At 35.7% G+C, this 19,383-nt stretch overlaps 1 protein-coding gene across 2 annotated transcripts in view; it reads right to left on the bottom strand.

The window, feature by feature from the left end:
• The window catches only part of BAZ1A (bromodomain adjacent to zinc finger domain 1A), an 89,808-nt gene that overhangs the window by 62,586 nt on the left and 7,839 nt on the right, over positions 1 to 19,383 (bottom strand). For both annotated transcript variants that reach the window (XM_019644730.1, XM_019644731.1), the window contains one exon: positions 13,230 to 13,508. In XM_019644730.1, coding sequence (XP_019500275.1) covers positions 13,230 to 13,508 — 279 coding nt within the window. The remainder of the gene's footprint in view (positions 1 to 13,229; positions 13,509 to 19,383) is intronic.

Below are 19,383 nucleotides of genomic sequence, written 5' to 3'. Positions count from 1 at the left end.
AAAATCTTAAAAAAAAAATTATAAAATGTTCAAGTAAAGTGAAAAGTAAAAATAGTGGTTGATCAATAAGTACATTCATCTATAATCTTTTAATCTTGCTTAAGTGCTATCCTTCAATATTTTTTAAGTACTCATTTATTCCTCCCTAAACAGAAAGAAGCACAGTGGTTCTGACACTGCCTGTGCTTGAAAACTTTATCACTTGTGACCTTGGGCAGGTTTCAATTAATTAACCTCTGTGTATGAGCTACCTCAACTGTAAAATAAGCAATGAGCACATATCACATATGGCTGTTGTGGGAATTAAGTAAGATAGTATAAGTAAAAAGCTTAGAACAGTGTCTGGAAGAGAGTAAGTTCTCAAAAGTTTACTGGTAATGTCATCATCTCCCTAAAATGACATATCATGAACTCTCAAGCACAGTGATTATGGTGTAAGAAAATAAGAGACAGGCTTCAAAAAAGATGAGTAATCACAGTTGGCAGACTCTTTATTTGTCTCTGTCAAGTACAGGAAGGATCTAATAATTTACTGAATGCTTTACGTGCTAGACACTATGCTGGGCTCCTAACAAATAGTGATCACTGTGGCAGTCTGTTGCAGTTATGGCCCCCATTAAATTACACTTCCCAGATTTTCTCCCATGTTAATTCTAGATTTGCTCATGTGATGGTCCATGGAACACTGGCTAACATGGAGCATGCTGAGGCATATTGGAGTTTGCCCTCTCTTGATGCTGGGAACCCTGCTACCACCCTGGGAATAAGCTGGGATTCGCTTCCTGAAGGATGAGAGGCCACATGAAAGTAGCCACTTCCATCTGAGGCCCCAGACATGCGAGTCAGGCTATGCTAAAGTAGAAAACCTAGACAATTCGGCCCCAGATAGGCCAGCCCAGACCATAAGAACATTCCAGCCAACCACAGAATTGTGAGAATAATGTTCATAGGCCACTAAGTTTGGGGGCTGGTTTGTTATGCAGCAAAAACTAACTAATACAACCACCATATGAATGTAGATATTTCAGTTTTACAGATTAGGAAAGAAGGTTCCAAGAACTAGTAAGTCAGTTGGACTCCAAAGGCTTTTATCTACCATATCAAGCCACCTCTGCTGCCATACTGAGGTTGTAGATAAAATGTGGATCTCTGGGGATTTTATTCTACAATCCTAATTTAAGCAGTAAGCTTTCCTTTATACCAGGAGTCAGCATACTATGGCCCATGGGCCAGATCCAACCTACTACTGCCTGTTGTGTATAGGCTGCAAGCTAAGAAATTTACACATTTTTAAATGGTTTACAATAAAAATCAGAATATTTTGTAACATGTGAAAATAATATGAAATTCAAATTTCGGTGATCATAAAGAAAAAAATACTAGAATACAGCCAAGCTCATTCACTTACTGTCTATAGCTGCTTTTGCACTGTAACAGCAAAGGCGGGTGGCTGTGACAGAGACCACACTGACCTGTGATGTCTATATTTACTCTCTGGCCCTTTGTTTTAAAAACAGTGTGCTGACCTCTACTCAATTATTCTCTTGGCATATGTATTAATTTAAACAAATTTATCCCGGCCTTTAGTAATGAGTAGATTTTTTGGGGTTTTTGGTACTTTTACCACTTTTCCTTTCATTAAAAATAATTTTAGCTTATGTCATTTCTCTTACTTTAACTTTTATCTTTGGATGGTCTCTGAATTTATCTAAGAGAGACAAATAACCCAATTTTTAAAACAGTAATTCAGAACCAATAGGTCAAATGAATTTCGCTTACATGCTATACTACTGGCCTCCAAGGCAGCATAGAAAATTAATAAACTATGATTTTATTTTATCTTGTTCTCAGAAAAATTCAAAATATATATAACAAAGTTGTTCATTAAAAACTGTAAACATATGTTGGTCAATGAAACAGACCATGAAGGAGGTTGAAAAAAATATATTTTATTCAGAAGACCCTCTAATTTCGCAGACCTAAATCATGGAATAACCATGTAGAAATGAACTTCCCTTTTATTCTTCACAGCAATTTCAGGACAGAAGTAGCTATACACACTCTTCCCTCTTTTGTGAATTTGTTTCTAATATTCTCCTGTCTAGGGAACTAAGAACTTCAGAGCCACTACTATTCTGCTTCACCCTCGGGCTGCTGCTAACTAGTTCAATGAAATACAAACTGATGCAAACACTTGATCTCCTTTTATATTAGAAAAGAGGTAGACTTCAATTTACTTGCCACTCCTCATTTTTATCATTTTTTAAATTATAAGATCCCCAGTAATGACTGTAAGTCCTGGTGAAGACTCAGCTGACTTATTGTACTTGGCATTTATGCGAAGGATCAATAAAGAAGTTGCCATAGAAGCTAACCACCCTCACCCCCAACATTTATCATTCAAAGACTTTTGAGAGGCATTATAATGGCCAATGCAACGTAGAAGGCCTTAGACACTGAAGAAAATGATTAAGTTTGTATATCAGTCTAAACTTCACAAAACTATTTTGTTAGGCATCATGAAGTTGAGTCCATAGAGAAATATTTATTTACTTATTTATTTATTTTGGCTGAGCCATCCTGCCACCTGTTGGCAGCTCACCTGGGGCCGGGAATCCAACCAGTGACCCTGTTGCTTAGAGCTCACACTCTTGAGCGAGCTCTTAACCAACTGAGCCACTCGGCCAGCCCAAGAAATATTTACAACATAAGCTTTATATGCTATTTGAATTAAATGTTTAGAAACACAAATTCATATTCATTTATTTTTGTGATGATTCAGGGATTTTTAGGGTACAAAAAAGGTTTCCCAGGATGGCCTTCCAATTTATATTATTATGCAAGTAAGGATTATAAATTTTAACTGTTAAACTTGAACTGACAACCCAGGAGTCAGTTAAGTTCTAAGTATGGGCCTCCAGTACATACAACAAATACAATATATATCTAAAGAAGATGGTTCCACTGTAATTTAGAATTCCAAAAAAACTACCAGCTGTCCCAAATAGCCTCCTTTTTGTTTCTAATAGAAATTATATCATCAACATATTAGGGTCATCATTAGGGAACTAAAGACTAAAAAAACAATTTTTGGATGTTGCTTAGGACTCTTTGTGGCCGATAACCAGGAATTTTGACCTTAAAAGGTCAGCATTATTCACAGTGGCCAAAACATGGAAACAACCAAAGTGTCCTTCGATAGATGAATGGATAGAGAAGATGCGGTACATATATACAATGGAATACTACTTGGCTATAAGATGAAATACTGCCATTTGTGACAATATGGATGGATCTTGAGATTATTATGCTAAGCAAAATAAGTCAGGCAGAAAAAAGTCATGAGCCATACAACTTCACTCATATGTGGGATATAAAACTGAAAGCAACAAAGGATCAAGATAAACAAACAAAAACTCATAGACACAAACAACAGTTTAGTGGTTACCAGAGGGTAAGAAGACAGGGAGGATGCTAAAGAGGAAAAAGGGGGCCAAATATATGGTGATGGAAAGAGAATTGACTCTGGGTGGTGAACACACAAAGCAATATATAGATAATGTATTATAGAAATGTACACTTGAAACCTATATAATTTTACTAATCAATATCACCACAATAAAAATAAATAAATAAATAAATAAAGGTCAGTAGTGTAAGCTGACCGATAGAAAGCCTTCTTCCTAAAAAGTAGCTATAAACAAATTTAACTAATATATATTGCTAAAAATTCTATACTATCTCTGCACCTAAATAAGAAGCCTTCCTCCTTTAATCCTTTCTATTCAATTATATTTTTCTTTGCCTTCAAATTTCTAGTCAGTAGTCAAATAATCCTTTTCTAAAAATTTCTCCTTGATTAATCCCACCTAGATCAAGTCATTGACATCCAAGCATGTGTGTTTAAATCAAAATAACTATTTGTTCCTCACTTATATCTTTTATGTTCATCCTATCTTCTCAGTATATTTGGCATATTTCCTTGTCCTCAATATTAATACATTTAATTATGATTCACTAATACCATTTAGGCTAGCATTATAAAAGAACCCAAACATGTTAAGTCCATTTTCTCATTTCCGATTCTAATATAAGTACCTACTCTTTCCATTATAGGTTTTTTCTGCCAATTTTCTCTTACTTCATTAGACTAAAGTGCTTAAAGCATTCCACCAATGCAACATAGAAAGCCACAGGGAATATACTTTAATAGTTAAATAGTTAAGACCTCTAGTTGGTTGGTCTCTATTTGATGCCAAAATTGATATGTTTGTAAGATTAAAAAGTATCTGTAATCTTTGTTTTACAAGGCAGTTCTAAAAACAATATTGAACTGTAGTTTCTTATGCTTCTTGATTAGATGACATTTTGTAAATTTTAAACCTAAATAGTACTGGAGTAATATTTGAGAAAATCTAGCTACAAATGAAACTCTTTGGTGCAAATCCAATTCTTTTACTGACTTAACCTGCATTGGGAAAAGGTCAGTTAGTCAAAAGTAAAAAATTATTTGGAAGAAAATGCAGTTTATTATTTCCAAAGAGAGATCTCTTTGGAAATAGGAATAATTTTCTACATCCTCATAAAAAGGCAACATTCCAAGTAAGCTTTTTAAGATCCAATAGTTTAACTGGTTTATGCAAAACCAATTAGAAATGGCATACATCTATGTGTTCTGAACATAGTAAGACATCTGAACCATTACTAAGTAAAACAGCTGCTTGCTATTTTTTTTTAAAATTTAGTGTAGAATAGAAAAAAAAGAGAACTATGCACTAATTATTTTGACTGTGGTTATCTCTGAAGGGAGGATTTGGGAAATGTACTCTAGGCCTTCAGCTTTTGTACTTTTCTTTAATATATAGGAATATTTATAGGAAAGTAAAGCAGATTTTAAAAAGATTATAAACTTCAGTCTTCAGCAGAGCATACAACTTATTTCTTAATTTAAAGACTGTAGTTTTATAGAGCAATTTTAGGTTCAGAGCAAAATGGAGACGAAGATATAGAGATTTCCCATACATGCCTGCACCCACACATGCACAGCTTTTCCCATTATCAACATTCCCACCAGAATGGTGCATTTGTTACAACTGATGAACCTACATTAATTAATACATCATCACTACCCAAACCCCACAGTTTACAAGGTTCAGTCTTGGTGTACATTCTGTGAATTTGGACAAATGTATAATGACATGTATCCATCATTACAGTACCATACATAGTAGTTTCACCACCCTAAAAATCTTCTTTGCTCCACTAATTCATCTCTTCCCCTCACTCAAACTCTGGCAACCACTGATCTTTTTACTGTCTCCATAGTTTTGCCCTTTCTAGAATGTCTTAATTGGAATCATACCACACATATCCTTTTCAGATTGGCTTCTTTCACTTAGTAATATGCATTTAAAGTTTCTCCATGTCTTTTCATGGCTTGATAGCTCATTTCTTTTTACCACTGAATAATATTCCATTGTCTGGATATACCACAGTTTATTCATTCACCTACTAAAGGACATCTTGATTGCTTCTGTTTTGGCAATTATTAATAAAGCTGCTATAAATATTTGTGTGCAGGTTTTGTGTAGACGTAAGTTTTCAACTCCTTTGGATAAATACTAAAGAGCACATTAAGTCATTTTTTGAAAATTCTAAGTCACCCATCAATATCATGAGAATTAAAATGAAATTGAAAGCATACTGTCAATTCTGCAATGTCTTCTAATACTACCATTATATACTGTGCCAGGACAGTATGCTTTGTAGTAAATGTTTATTTCATGTCCTTCTTTGCTATAGGTGCCATTTCTTGCTGCTGCCGGTATATCAACTTTTAGAAGTACCCTCTCACATCTGCTGCTTCAAATTTCCATGAAAAAAAAAAATCTCCATGAACTTTTGTAGCTCTGAGAACATCTTGACTGTGCTTGTAAAATGTCTGAAAACAAGTTGCTCAAAGCCAACTGTAATTTTTAAAAAATTACCAAATACATAATTATAACATAATTATATTTTGACTCAATTTTCCAGATTCTCTCAACCTCTAGTCCTACCTTTAGACTGAATGATGATTCAATTGTCCAAAATGTTTGTTTGTTGTATAATTTCTACCTCCTTTTTCCTTATTTAATTCTCCAATTCCAGGGTGGGGAGAGAAGACGGGTTTATAATGCAAGCATGTGACTTCTCTAGCTCACAATCCTCCCAACCCTTCATTAAAAAATGGTTATCAGGCTTGTTAAAAAGAAATGATAAAAAAAATGATAAAGTTAAATGAAACTTAGATGGCTTAATATCAGCTTGTGCAGTGTTTTTTAGAAGATCATGTACAAATGTGGGATGCCTGTCTTCAAAAACAAACAACTGTGTCTTTCTAAGACACTGAAATTGTTAATGGAGGTTTCCTTTCAGAGTTGCAATAGGGAATTTGATTCCAAGTAACAATGGCTCAGGCAGCTATTGGAGCACCACATCATTACTGGCATTACTGGCATCTCTCAAAACAAAAAAACTGCATGGCACTCAATAAACACATTCAAATACTAACAGGACACCTACATCAAATGGCAATATTATATAACACAGCTTAAAAAAATTCACATTCATTATGTCATTTCATCCTATGAGGCAACACTGTAAGGCAGGGGTCTATTTAACAGATGAAAAAGACTAAAGCTTAAAGAGTTTAAATTACTTGCTCAGAGCCAATACTACTAGTCATGAAAGGCAGAACCCAAAACCAAGGAAACAGTGATACATACAGTGAAAGAACTGATTTTGTAAGTCAGCCCTACCTGAATTTAAATCCTACCATTTACTACTTCTGAGGCTGGAATGGAAGCTCCATGATTTTGTTTTGTCTGCTCTATCTCCAGTGTCTAGAACAGTGCAAGTAAATCGATGCGTAAACATATGTTGAACAATTATAAAAAATCATTTAACTTCTTTGGATCTTTGTTTCCTTATCTGTAAATGGACACAGTGAGTTCTTGTCTCATATCTGCTGATATAATGTGTACACAAAGCATCTGGTAGGTATTTAAGAATTAATAGACCTGACTCCCAGTTTAATGTTCTTTTCACAAGACCACCCATCTTCTCACTTCTCTTGTAGGCTCTAAGAAAGTAGCCTAGAACAAATGTCAGCATTATTCAGAGGCAGGCTGGGTGGTAATCAGGATGGGGAGGGTAAAGAACTAAACCGTTGGCTCAGTCAAGTAGTGAGCTATTATCTTTACTACCTCTGCCACAGCAATGACAAAGGATCTTCTAGAAGAATCTGGTAGCTGATTGTGGTACCATCAAGAAAGTGAAAAGACAATTCAAAGAATGGGAGCAAATAACTGTAAATCATATATTTGCTAAGGTAACTTTTACAACTAAGTAATCAAAAGATAAATAATCCCATTTTAAAATGGGCAAAGGACCAGAATAGACATTTTTCAAAAGAAGATATACAAATGATCAATAAGCACATGAAACGGTGCTCAACATAATTAATCATTAGGGAAATGCAAATAAAAACTACAAGGAGGTGCCACTTCATACCCACTAGGATAGCAAAATAAAAAAATGGGCAATAACAAATTGTCCATACATATGGCTTGGTGGGTGTGTGGAGACACTGGAACTCTCATGCACTGCTAATGGGAATGTAAAATGATGCAGCTGCTTTGGAAAACAGTATGGAGGCTCCTCAAATGCTAAACATAGTTACCATATGACTTTGCAATTACTAGAATACTAGACATATACCCATGAGAACTGAAAACATGTTCACACAAAACTTGTACATGGAGGTTCTTAATAGCGTTATTTATAATAGCCAAAAAATGGAACAACTCAAATGTCAACTGATGAAGATAAATAAAATGTAAGCGATCCATACAGAATTTATTTATCAATAAAAAGAAATAAAATAGATGCTACAGTGTAGATGAACCTCAAAAACATTATAGTAAGTGAAGGAAGCCACACATAGAAGGATATATATTATATGATTGATTCCATTTATGAAATGCCAGAATAGGCAAATCCATAGAAACAGGAAATAGATTAGTGGTTGCCAGGGGCTGAGAGGAGAGGGCAACAGGGAGTGCCTGCTAACGAGTACAGGATTTCTTGGGATGATGAAAATATTCTGCAATTAGATAGTGGTGATAGTGGCATAACCTTGTGAATATACTGAAACACACTGAATGGCACATTTTAAATGCAAATTTAATGGTGTGTAAATTATATCTCAATAAACCTTAACAAAAAAAGCAGGAGATGACAATGTGTACTATGTGAGCAAATTCTTCACATTCTGTGGAGAAAGGATGAAGAGGGAATGGTGGGAGTGGGATCACAGATATCTCATACTTGTGGATTCCATGAAAACAATATGTGACTGCTATTTCTGTCACTGGGAGAAATCTAAGCCCCCTAACTATAAACCTCATGCCATTGTAAGGTATAAAGGCCAAAGGAGCCTACACATGAAAGTCAACAGGGATACCTAGGAACCTCATTCTGGAGCTTCTCTCATTACCGAAGCTGGGATTGCCCTATCCAGCCTCTTAGGGATGCCAGGATCTTACCACCACTATCACCACAAAACTGAACTCAATCCCCAAAGTTACACAAGCAGATATGAAGCCAGAAGAGACATATATTCCTTGGGGTCTAGAATACATTCCACATGAAAAACATCATGCCAAATCATTTCCCCATATCATTGTAATAGAATAAGTTTATAAGCATGACAGAGAACTAAAAAATCAAAATGGAAAAAGAGTGACTTTTTACTTGCTGTTTATTTAACACTTGCTGTGTGCCTAGCACTTCACATACAGCATCTCAGTTAACCTTCACAATAATTCCACTAAGTATGCAAAGGAGAAATAAGTGATGCTAAATATTTGCAAAAAAGTTACACACGCAGTAAGCAGGCGATGGAGGCACAATTCCAACCAACCAGAGGAAATCCAGCCATTAGGCAAGTTTATATATTAAAGTTATTTTAACTGAAATTTAGATGAAAAAGGTAAAAGGACAGAGTATATATGCAAGAACTTAGAATCTAAAGTTGCAGAAATCTTAAGTCAGGCTTGAAACAATTACAATGTAAAATATAATTTTTAATAGAAGCTAGTCAATAATAGAAGAAAAATGTTATCTTCCACATAAGTTTCTTGGGCCAACAGTGGCTTTATTTCCCCCCAGTAAAATGCTGCTATAGTCTATTTATGTAGCAATGTCTACATAATGTCTACCACATGCACCCTTTCCATTACATGCACAGTTTCACCATAACCTGAAAGGATGTCCTCCTCCAACAAGGTCAGTCTGACTCCAAAGCCTAGACCCTTCACTATCACACTATTCTGCCTCCCAAAAAACTAGAAATTCATAACTTTTCTTAAACTGTACACAAAAATCAAAGAGAAAAGTATTCTATTAAAACCAAGTGGCAAATGCATGAATATTTACTTATTGTATTTTTATTCTTTATTCCTTAATTATATCATTATTCTTTATACATTTTTTTTAAGATTTTTTTTTTAATTGGGGAATTGGGGGGATGGGAACAGAGCTGGGGAATTGGGGGAAGGGGAATAGACAAGTTGCTGTCCTTTTTGTTCTTCAGTCTAGTTGTGGAGGACGTTGCTTCACTGGCCCAAGTTGGCACCATCATTACGCTCTTCGCGGGTGAGGCAGATCAGTCGCCGGCTTCTGGGCAGTCGCTCACAGTGGCTGCTGGCCGCTCACGCAGGCTGCTCGCTACGGTAGCGCATGACCACCCACTGCCACAGGGGCTGCAGCCTACACCGTCGCTGGCGACTCACGGCAGCCCAGCTCCAGGTTGAGCTGTTATTCAGCATCTTAGCTGTAGAGTGTCACTGGCCCTCATATGTGGGATCCGAACCAGGGCCCTCTGGCGTCCCAAGCCAGTTCTTAACCATCGCGCCACTCGGCCGGCCCTCTTTATACATATTTTAAACATTCTTTTTACTTGTACATTAACTGCATATTTAGGAAAAATAAAAAATGAAATGGAAAAAATATTTGCAACAGTATGACTAAGAGTATAATATGCCTAGTATTTAATAAACAGCTCTCACAAATCTACTGATGACAAACAAGCAAAAAAGAAAAACAGGCAAAGGACTTGAAAAGGCAAATAAACACTGAGATATCACTAGCTCTTGCAAAGATCAAAAGATTAAATCTTGGGCCGGTCGAGTGGCGCGATGGTTAAGGCTTGGGACGCCAGAGGGCCCCGGTTCGGATCCCACATATGAGGGTCAGTGACACTGCCCTCTGCAGCTAAGATGGTGAATGGCAGCTCGGCCTGGGGCTGGGCTGCTGTGTGTCACCGGTGATGGCGTAGGCTGCAGCCCCTGCTGCAGTGGGTTGCCACGGGCTACCGTGTGTAGCCAGCAGCCTGCGTGAGCGGCCAGTAGCTGCAGTGAGCGGCCATCCAGAAGCCGGCGACTGATGTTCCTCATCTGGGAAAAGCGCAATGATGGTGCCAACTTGGGCCAGTGAAGCAATGTCCTCCACAACTAGACTGAGGAACAAGACGACAGCAACTTGTCTGTTCCCCTTCCCCCAATTCCTCAGCACTGTTCCCATCCCAATTCCCCAATAAAAATCTTTAAAAAAAAAAAAAAAAAAGATTACATCCAGTGTTAGAGTGAGTGTAGGGAACCCAGGCCTGGCCTCTAGGACACTCTAGACCTGGATGCTCCTGAATGACTTCATTCATACGTTTGTTTTAACACTTGGCAAGTCAACATGTTTGTCTCTCCTTTAATTGAACTCTTTAAGGGCATCTTAATCTGTTTCAGACCCCCAGAACCCAACCCAGTGTCTAGCCTGAAAGTGACACTTATGAATCGCTAAGCAACATGTCAGTGAACACAATTATCACAGCAATCAAAAACATCTGGGCCTGAGATGAGAGCAAAGATGGCCAGACTCATAACATTACTTTCTGAGGCTTCTGCATCATACTATCCAGCCAGCTGCTAAAGACAAAAAGCCAAGGAGTGTTCCACAATTTGTCCTTTCCTGCACAAAGATTAAGAATGCCAATACGCATTATGAAAATTAAGCCTTAAGTTTTCAGAAAAATACTAACTTATTCTTTACAATTTAAAAGCGTTTTAAGGGCCGGCCGAGTGGTGCGTTGGTTAAGAACTGGCTTGGGATACCAGAGGGCCCCTGTTCGGATCCCACATGTGAGGGCCAGTGACACTGCCCTCTACAGCTAAGATGCTGAACAACAGCTCGACCTGGAGCTGGGCAGCCGTGGGTCACTGGCGACAGTGTAGGCTGCAGTCCCCTGCTGCAGTGGGTTGCCATAAGCTACCGTGTGTAGCCAGCAGCCAGCGTGAGCGGCCGTCCAGAGGCCGGCGACTGATCTGCCTCGCCCGGGAAGAGCGCAATGATGGTGCCAGCTTGGGCCAGTGAAGCAACGTCCTCCACAACTAGACTGAAGAACAAAACAACAGCAACTTGTCTGTTCCCCTTCCCCCGATTCCCCAGCGCTGTTCCCCTCCCCCAATTCCCCAATAAAATCTTTAAAAAATAAATAAAATAAAATAAAAGCTTTTTAAGAAGAGGTGTTTCCTAACAAATAATCAATAAAATTGTGACTCCCAGATTTCCCATTTCTACAAGGTACCCTTAGTGTACTACTAACAGCTACAATTACTTGAAGTTCATTTTAAAAGTATAACAAAAATAAGCTATATAAAAACACTGAACCATTACATTTCTAGATATAAGCAATATTACTAATATCAGTTTAACGTATTCTAATGATGTGTAAATCAGAAAACACTTTTGGCATAAGTTAAATAAAAACAATGACAATAAGGAGAAAAAAATTTCCTATTTCTCAAACATGGCCCTATTATTCCTTTCAGTAACATAGTTTGAAACTCAAAAATCTGTTTTCTAAGTATATCACCAAAAACCAGAAAACATACTTCAAAACAGTATCTACAATTTGATCTTTTTCAAAAGGGGTATATTGTTAGTGGGATTACTGGTGACATTAATCTCTCCCCCTTAAAATAAAAATAAATTTTTTCCCAAAAGTCACTAGACATGAAAAATTCTTCAATTTTTGCCATTTGTTGCTTCTACAATGAAGAAAAAAAGCTTATTCAATTATTCACCAAAATCTAATCCAAACAAATTTAGACATTAATATAAATATCTCTTAGCTCTTTAAGATTCATGTATAGTATGATTTAATAATTAAAATGGATTATAATTTAAGACATTATTCTGAAATTACATATAAACTCATGATGATTTTCCAAAATAAGATCATAAACAACATAATTAAATAACTTTTGACTGCTAAAGTTTAAAATTCAGAAATAAAAAACTACATTCAGGTCAATAAATTAGAGGAAAAAGCATTCAGAAAACATTTTATAGTCACTGCCCCAAAAGTCAAGAGGCTATACACAGTTTTAATGCAAATAAAGATTATTATGATAAATATAAGTGACTTAAACAATAAAAAATGCTTAAGACTTTAGGAAAGCACTGATTAATTTTTAACTCTGTGCCATAGATAGTCATTTAAAATTTTCAAGAAAAATCCACTTTTTTCTTGAAGACCTGGGTAAAAGAAAACTTAGTGGAGTACATAAAACTCAGTCCTCATTAAAGGAACTACTAAAACCCAGCAAGAAATATAGGCATACTTAAACTATCAAGTAAATAATAGGACATAAGTAGATATCTTTAAGGTTTTTTTAACTCTTAAATAAAGATGAAATTTCCATATAATGGACTTATTATACAGTAAATAAAAAAGAGAAGGAAAATGGTTAATAAAGCAGTGGAATGATCTTCAAGATATTTTAAGTGAAACAAGGTGTACTGTGTAGAGTACATTACATTTTCCATTAAAAGGGGCAGGAGACTCTGTGTGTGTGTGTGTGTGTGTGTGTGTGTGTGTGTGTGTGTGTGTGTGTGTGTGTGTGTGTGTGTAGTGTACGTGAGTGTATGTGTGTACATGTTTTTGGTGATCTCTATTAAAATGAGCTTTAGAAAAATACTTAAGAAACTGCTAACACTAGGGCCTTGGGGAGGGTAACAGGGTAGCTAGAGGATAGTAAAAGGGAAGCTTTCTTTGGTTCACCTTTCTGTGTACTTTAAATTTTGTGCAATGTGAATGTATGCATATTGAAAGAAAAAAATTAAAAGTACTTTACCTGGCACCATTGTTCCTAACGACTTCCACAGTTTCTTCAACAAAATATCGATCCTTGACATATGCAAAAATATCATCACAAATTTCATTTAAGCGTGAACGATGGGTAAGGCTGGTCAAGTATAACACTGGAATAATTAGTGGTTCTGGAAAACTCTGAAGATTTTGTCTTGCTTTTTTTTCTGACTCAAGTGCTTCCTGATAGGTCAGTCCAGGTCTACCCGTCACAGCACAACTCCACACAAGACTGTTGCACAGAATGGTTCGTTCAAAAAAGTCACTGATTAAAAAACAAAAATAAAAATCCATTACCTATCATTTCACAAATTTTACATTAAAAGCTGATGAAGAATTGTGCCTTTATTGCAAAAATTTACATAGAATCGTATAACTCAATAAGGGTTTAGTAACTGGTCAACATCCATAAATACAGACCTAAGAAAAAGTATATTTAAACTAGACATTTATATTTTACAATTTAAAGGTACATTCAGCCAAAACTGGACTTTGATTTCCTTAGTTTTAAAACTGGGAGTGAAACTGAAAATAAACTCAACCTTTCTTTTTCCTTCTAATTTTTAAGCTTTTTGTTCCAAAGCAGTCAAAACCACTGCAGTCAATTCAAACACTTAAGTATGAATTTTAAAAGGCTTTATCATAATAGTGAAAAACTGGGAAATCTAAGATTCTAACATTAAGAGAAAGGTTATGTAAATTATAGTATTTCATCCATGAAAAATTATAGTCATTAAACAGTATAAGGGGAGTTCTTAAATATATATGTTCCCAGTTAACAGAAAAAAGAAAAAGAAAAGGAAGGAAGGAAGGAAAAGATAAAAGATTTCTGGAATATTAAACAAGGTAACAGCTACAGAGTTGGGATGGGACCAGGGCACCATTCTACTCAGTCCTTTTCTGCACCTTTGGAATTTTTTAATGTAAGCTTTTTTTCCCAAAAATTCTACCCATTCACTTTTAAAATATAAGAAAGCTACAATAAGGAAAGATTTCTAAGGTATATTAAGTAGAAAAACCTCAAATCATTGAGTAACACAATCCCATGTATGTTAATTATAGTAATAAAAATGTGTGTATTTATACAAATACTATGAACAGGTGTTCCCTATGAGAAAGGGAGGGACTGGGAAGGAAGGAAAAGGAAACTCTGTTATTCTAAATATTCTATATTGTTTAAATTTTTATAATGAGCATGCATGTGTATTATTTTTATGCTATTTTTTAAATAGAAAAGGTTACAGACATGCAAAAAGATTAACAATGGTTGCCTCTCAGTGGAAAGCTATGCATAAACATTTTCTCCCTCTCTATACTTTGGTCTACTTTCCAATAATTATAACTAACTGATAAAATTCATTATTCTCTTAACTTTTTCTCCTTCCTGAAATTCCTTTTTACTACTCCCATCATTCTAAAAGATTTGAGGGTAATTCCATTAAGATAATTTCATTTGTATATTTGTCTGTAGAACAACAATAAAAAAGAAATCTGTGGAAATAAAGTGAAACTAATCTTACCCTAACATAAATGAGATAGCATGCATAAGCCAAGTCACATGACTATCGTTCAGTACAAAGACGATCCTTTTGAAATATGTACTCTTAAGTAGGGGAGATAATGGATGTATCATTAAAGTATAAAGTAAAAAGTGATTATCTTAATAAGACAGAGGCAGATATCCTTTGGGAATTCAGAGAACAGAAAGGAGAAGACGCAGGCAAAAAAAATCAAGAAATACTAGAACATGTTTTGGAGAAGTAGTGTTAAAGAGTCAGGGTTGTAAAGGAAACAGTTGAAAAAAGAAAGGCCAGAGAGAGAAAATATATAATCTGTTTTTATAAGCAATAAAATCTGTCAGATAAATAACTTATTAGCTAAGAAAGAGGCAACAAATATACCCAATAGGTGGTTATCAACGGTGCAGAATAAAATGATCTGAAAGAGGTCTTATCTGTTTTACTGCCTAAAACTACAGTTCAGTGAAACTACAGTTCACTTAGAAAACTTTGTAAGTTTTAAACTTTTTCCTATAGAAACAAATATATCTGTGAGACTCAGCTTCCCAAGCCAACACATAGCAAATATGTGTGACGTACACTTCTAATAATTAAACTATATCTAGTACTATTTGAGAAAAATATATTTCAAACCTTACACATTAACAAGTTTCTAAAACAGTGCCAATAAAAATATAATGCTTGGAACACACATAATTTAAAATTTTCTAGTGGCCACATTTTAAGATTTTAAAAGAAACACTAATGAAATTAATTTTATATTGTATTTAACCTAATACATCCCCAAATAATTTCATTTCAATATGTAATCAATATTAAAACAGTTTACAGTTTTTGGTACTAGGTCTTCAAAATCTAGTAGGTATTTCACACTTATTGCACATCTTAATTCTGACTAGTCACATTTCAAGTTCTTAATAATCCTGTACCAAGTCATGGCTACTATTGGATGGGCCAGGCTCTAGCCATAGCAGGTCAGTATTTGGTAACCTGAGGTATTTGGTAGGTCATGGGTATTTGGTACCAATGCAGGGGGACAGACTTTACACCCAGCTGCAGTAAACACTATTTACATTTGTTAACATTGTTCAAAACAACAAGGAGAGCAATAGCACAAGTACCACAAACCTCTATTACACGTGTTACCAGGCAGAAAAATAGAGGAGTCAGTAACCAGTGACGTACAGCTTCCTTTTACATCAAGTTTCTACGACTTCCTACAAAGTGTACTGTTTGTTTCCTTTGTGTCTACCTACTCTACAAAGTTGTTGTTACCGTATTTTGCCGCGTATAATGCGCTCCCGTGCATAATGCGCACCCATGTTTTTGGCCCAAACTTTCAGGGAAAAAAAAAATCTTTCGTTTTAAATGTTTAATTCAAATTTGTATTTGTTTACATTTAGGTACTTGTTTTTTGTATTATAAAGGAATTTTAGCATTTATTTTTTAACATATTATGGTACAAGAAATTTTATGTAACAAAAAATTACAAAACTTAAGAACGGATACAAGGTACAAGAAATTTTATGTACCGGTAACAAAGTCACTATATTTACGCATCATAGAAGGCCAAGAACTTTGCAAGTTCATTGTAAGTTCAACAAAACTGATTATCGTATTCCAGGATATTATTTTGTACATGGATATCATTGATCTCTAGAGTTACACTTTTAACTCATAAGCATAAATAAAAAAATTAAAAACATTTATATAGATATGGAATTAGTACTACCCATGTATAATGAGCATCCTTATTTTTCCCTCACAAATTTGGGCAAAAAAGTATGCATTATACACAGCAAAATATGGTATATTACAGCCCTGCTGTGCACAAAGGTCTACCCTCAGGAGGAGGGAGGCAGGGCACTCTATCACAGTGGCAATTTTAATGCAAGGGAAAAAAAAGCCCAAGGGCTAGTTTTCCTATTCATCGCCCCCTACCAGCATGGCCCCATCTCTAACATTACAGCCCTTCACCACTTTCTCCCACTTCAGTAATTCTGCTCTTCCCCCATTCATCATACACATTCAAATGTAGAGGATTTTGTTAATACTCAACTCTATGGGGTAGGTTACAGTGCCTCTTCAAGTTCTATATTACAAAATGAAATTTTTACAAGAAGCACATCTTACTATCGTGAGCAAAAATACAAAGTTTTGTTTCATATGAATATATGTTTAGGCTAATATAGATTATTATGTCTTCAATTAATTACTACATTCTTTCAACAATCCTCTTTACCAGAGATGGGCATACTACTGGACCGGAGGGCAAATCCAGCCTTGCACCTGCTTTTGCAGTTTTATGGAACACAGCCATACCTACATCTTTAGGTCTTGTCTGACTGACTGCTTTCTCACATCATCTGAGTGTTGGGTAGATGCAACAGACACCTTATGGACTGCAAAGCCTAAAATATTGATTATCTGGCCCTTTAAGAATAAGTTTGATGACTTCTTCTCTTTACCATTATTCCTTAAGAAAAATTGCTTGAATTACCAGGTCAACTATTGGTAAGAACACACTTCTAATATAAAGTCAACCAACTCTGGTGAACAAACTAAGGAACAAAGGGGAACATACTGTTAACTTGCTGGTTACTTGGAAAACTAAAAATCTAGTAGAATAAGATTAAGAATGCAGTGACAAAAACCAGAAACCAAACACAATTCAGAAAAGATAAATGCAAAGTGTACTCAAGGGCCAAATCTTTATTAAACATAAGAAAAGATAAGAAAGATCCTCCAGCACAACACTGCAGAAAAGATCTAAGGGAAATAATCAAACTCCCCTGTCCGCAAAATAATTAGTATAACTGAGAAATGCAGCCACAGGTTAAAAACTGATATAATTCCTGACTTAAACAGCATATGGTATGCAAGACATGAGAAGCATGGCTCATAAACTTAGAAAAATAGTAATTTTTAGAAGACAGCATCAGTTGTTCTAACAATTTCCTTCACTAATAGGGTTACAAAAGCAGATTAGGCAATCATAGGATGGTAGATTTATTATACAAGCCTTATATTATATAGAAAAATACCAGCTAGATGAAAATTATATTTATTCATAAATGGTCAGGGGAAAAGTTTGACTAATTAAAAATATAAATAAGTTTTAAAAATTTGAAAGAAATAACTTTGTACTCTACTTAGTGCTAGCGGACAGACTTAGATAATGACAACATACAAGGCAGTCTCCTAAAATCTGCGGATGACGTTAAGGTGAGAAATAGCAGTAAAGATTTTTTAAATATAGAGACTAAAATCTTAAGTAGAAATCAACAAAGGTAAAACTTTATACTAGCTTAACAAAAGTCCTAGCTTAACAATAAAGAATGTGAAAAGGACAGATTTCAAGTGAACTGCAAATTCACATTTCTATGCCTTTTTATATTGCTTTCTCTGGTTAAAAAGTATTCTTTAGAGAATTCTCTGCTTAGAATGCCCTTTTCCCCTATTCTCTGTCTTGATAGCTCCATCTTTCAGGACCCAACTCAGGTGTTATCTCCTATTTGAGGGTTTCCTCAACTTTGCAAAAGTTATCAGCTCAATTTTCTATGCTCCCCATTACACTGGCTCCATTGCACATATGTAATTTATGTCATTGTGTTGTCGACACACGTTCATTTCTCACTACAGGGACAAATTATCTTCGCATCTCCAGACTCTCCAAAGCATAGTATCAAAGTAAACAAATGTACCCTCATTGGCAGTCCAGATTTATTTTTATGTGTATCTAAACGAGAAAGTACACATATGAATGGCAAGGAGAGAGGAAAATGACTGAATCTCAGCTTTACACTTGTATAGTATGAATTTCACTAAGTTACACAACCTCATTGAACCTGGTTCCCCGTCTGTAAAATGGGGATAATGCCTTTCATGAAGTAAATATGAAAATTAAATAAGATAAAATAGTATGCCCACCATACGTGCATTCAATAAATAGTATCAATTTTTATTGTTCAGGTACCATATTTGCAGTAGAGATCCTTACAGAGGTACATACAGGAGAATAACCAGTATAGTAGAGGAACAATGGCAGAGGAACACTAAAAGACGTGAGAGTCTTTGAACAGAAAGACTGGGAAGGGAGATAAGAAGAGCGACTAACTGCAAGGGAACTATTACCAAACAGCTAAAATCCAATCAGGACGACCTAAGTATAAAATCTTAACTGCTTAGTGGTACACTGTAAAGAGGGTTGAGGTATGCAGGCTCCTTAGAAATATGACTTAGCTACCCTTCCTACAAGATGTGGAGTCTATCTATTTCATCATCCCTTAACTCGGGACAGGCTTGAGATTGGCTTTGCCCAACATAACACCTAAATGACACTGAGAGATTTCTGTTCTCACCCTCTAGGAGCCCTGAGACCAGCAGATGAAGAGGCCCAGGTTGGCCTTCTGAGGCTGGTGAAAAAAGCCACCCCAGTATATTAAATCATCACATGTACACTTTAAATATCTCACAATTCTATTTGTCAATTATACCTCAATAAAGCTGGAAAAAAACCCAAAAAACAAAAACACACATACACACAGAAAAGCCATCCCAGCTGAGGTCCAATGGATAGTGATTTTGAGTCACTAAGTTTTCAAGTGGCCTGTTACGCTA

Source organism: Hipposideros armiger, unplaced genomic scaffold (genome assembly GCF_001890085.2).
Source record: "Hipposideros armiger isolate ML-2016 unplaced genomic scaffold, ASM189008v1 scaffold_90, whole genome shotgun sequence".
Classification (NCBI taxonomy): Eukaryota; Metazoa; Chordata; class Mammalia; order Chiroptera; family Hipposideridae; genus Hipposideros; species Hipposideros armiger.
The sequence above is the reverse complement of the archived record's forward strand: the minus strand, read 5'-3'. Positions and strand labels throughout refer to the sequence as shown.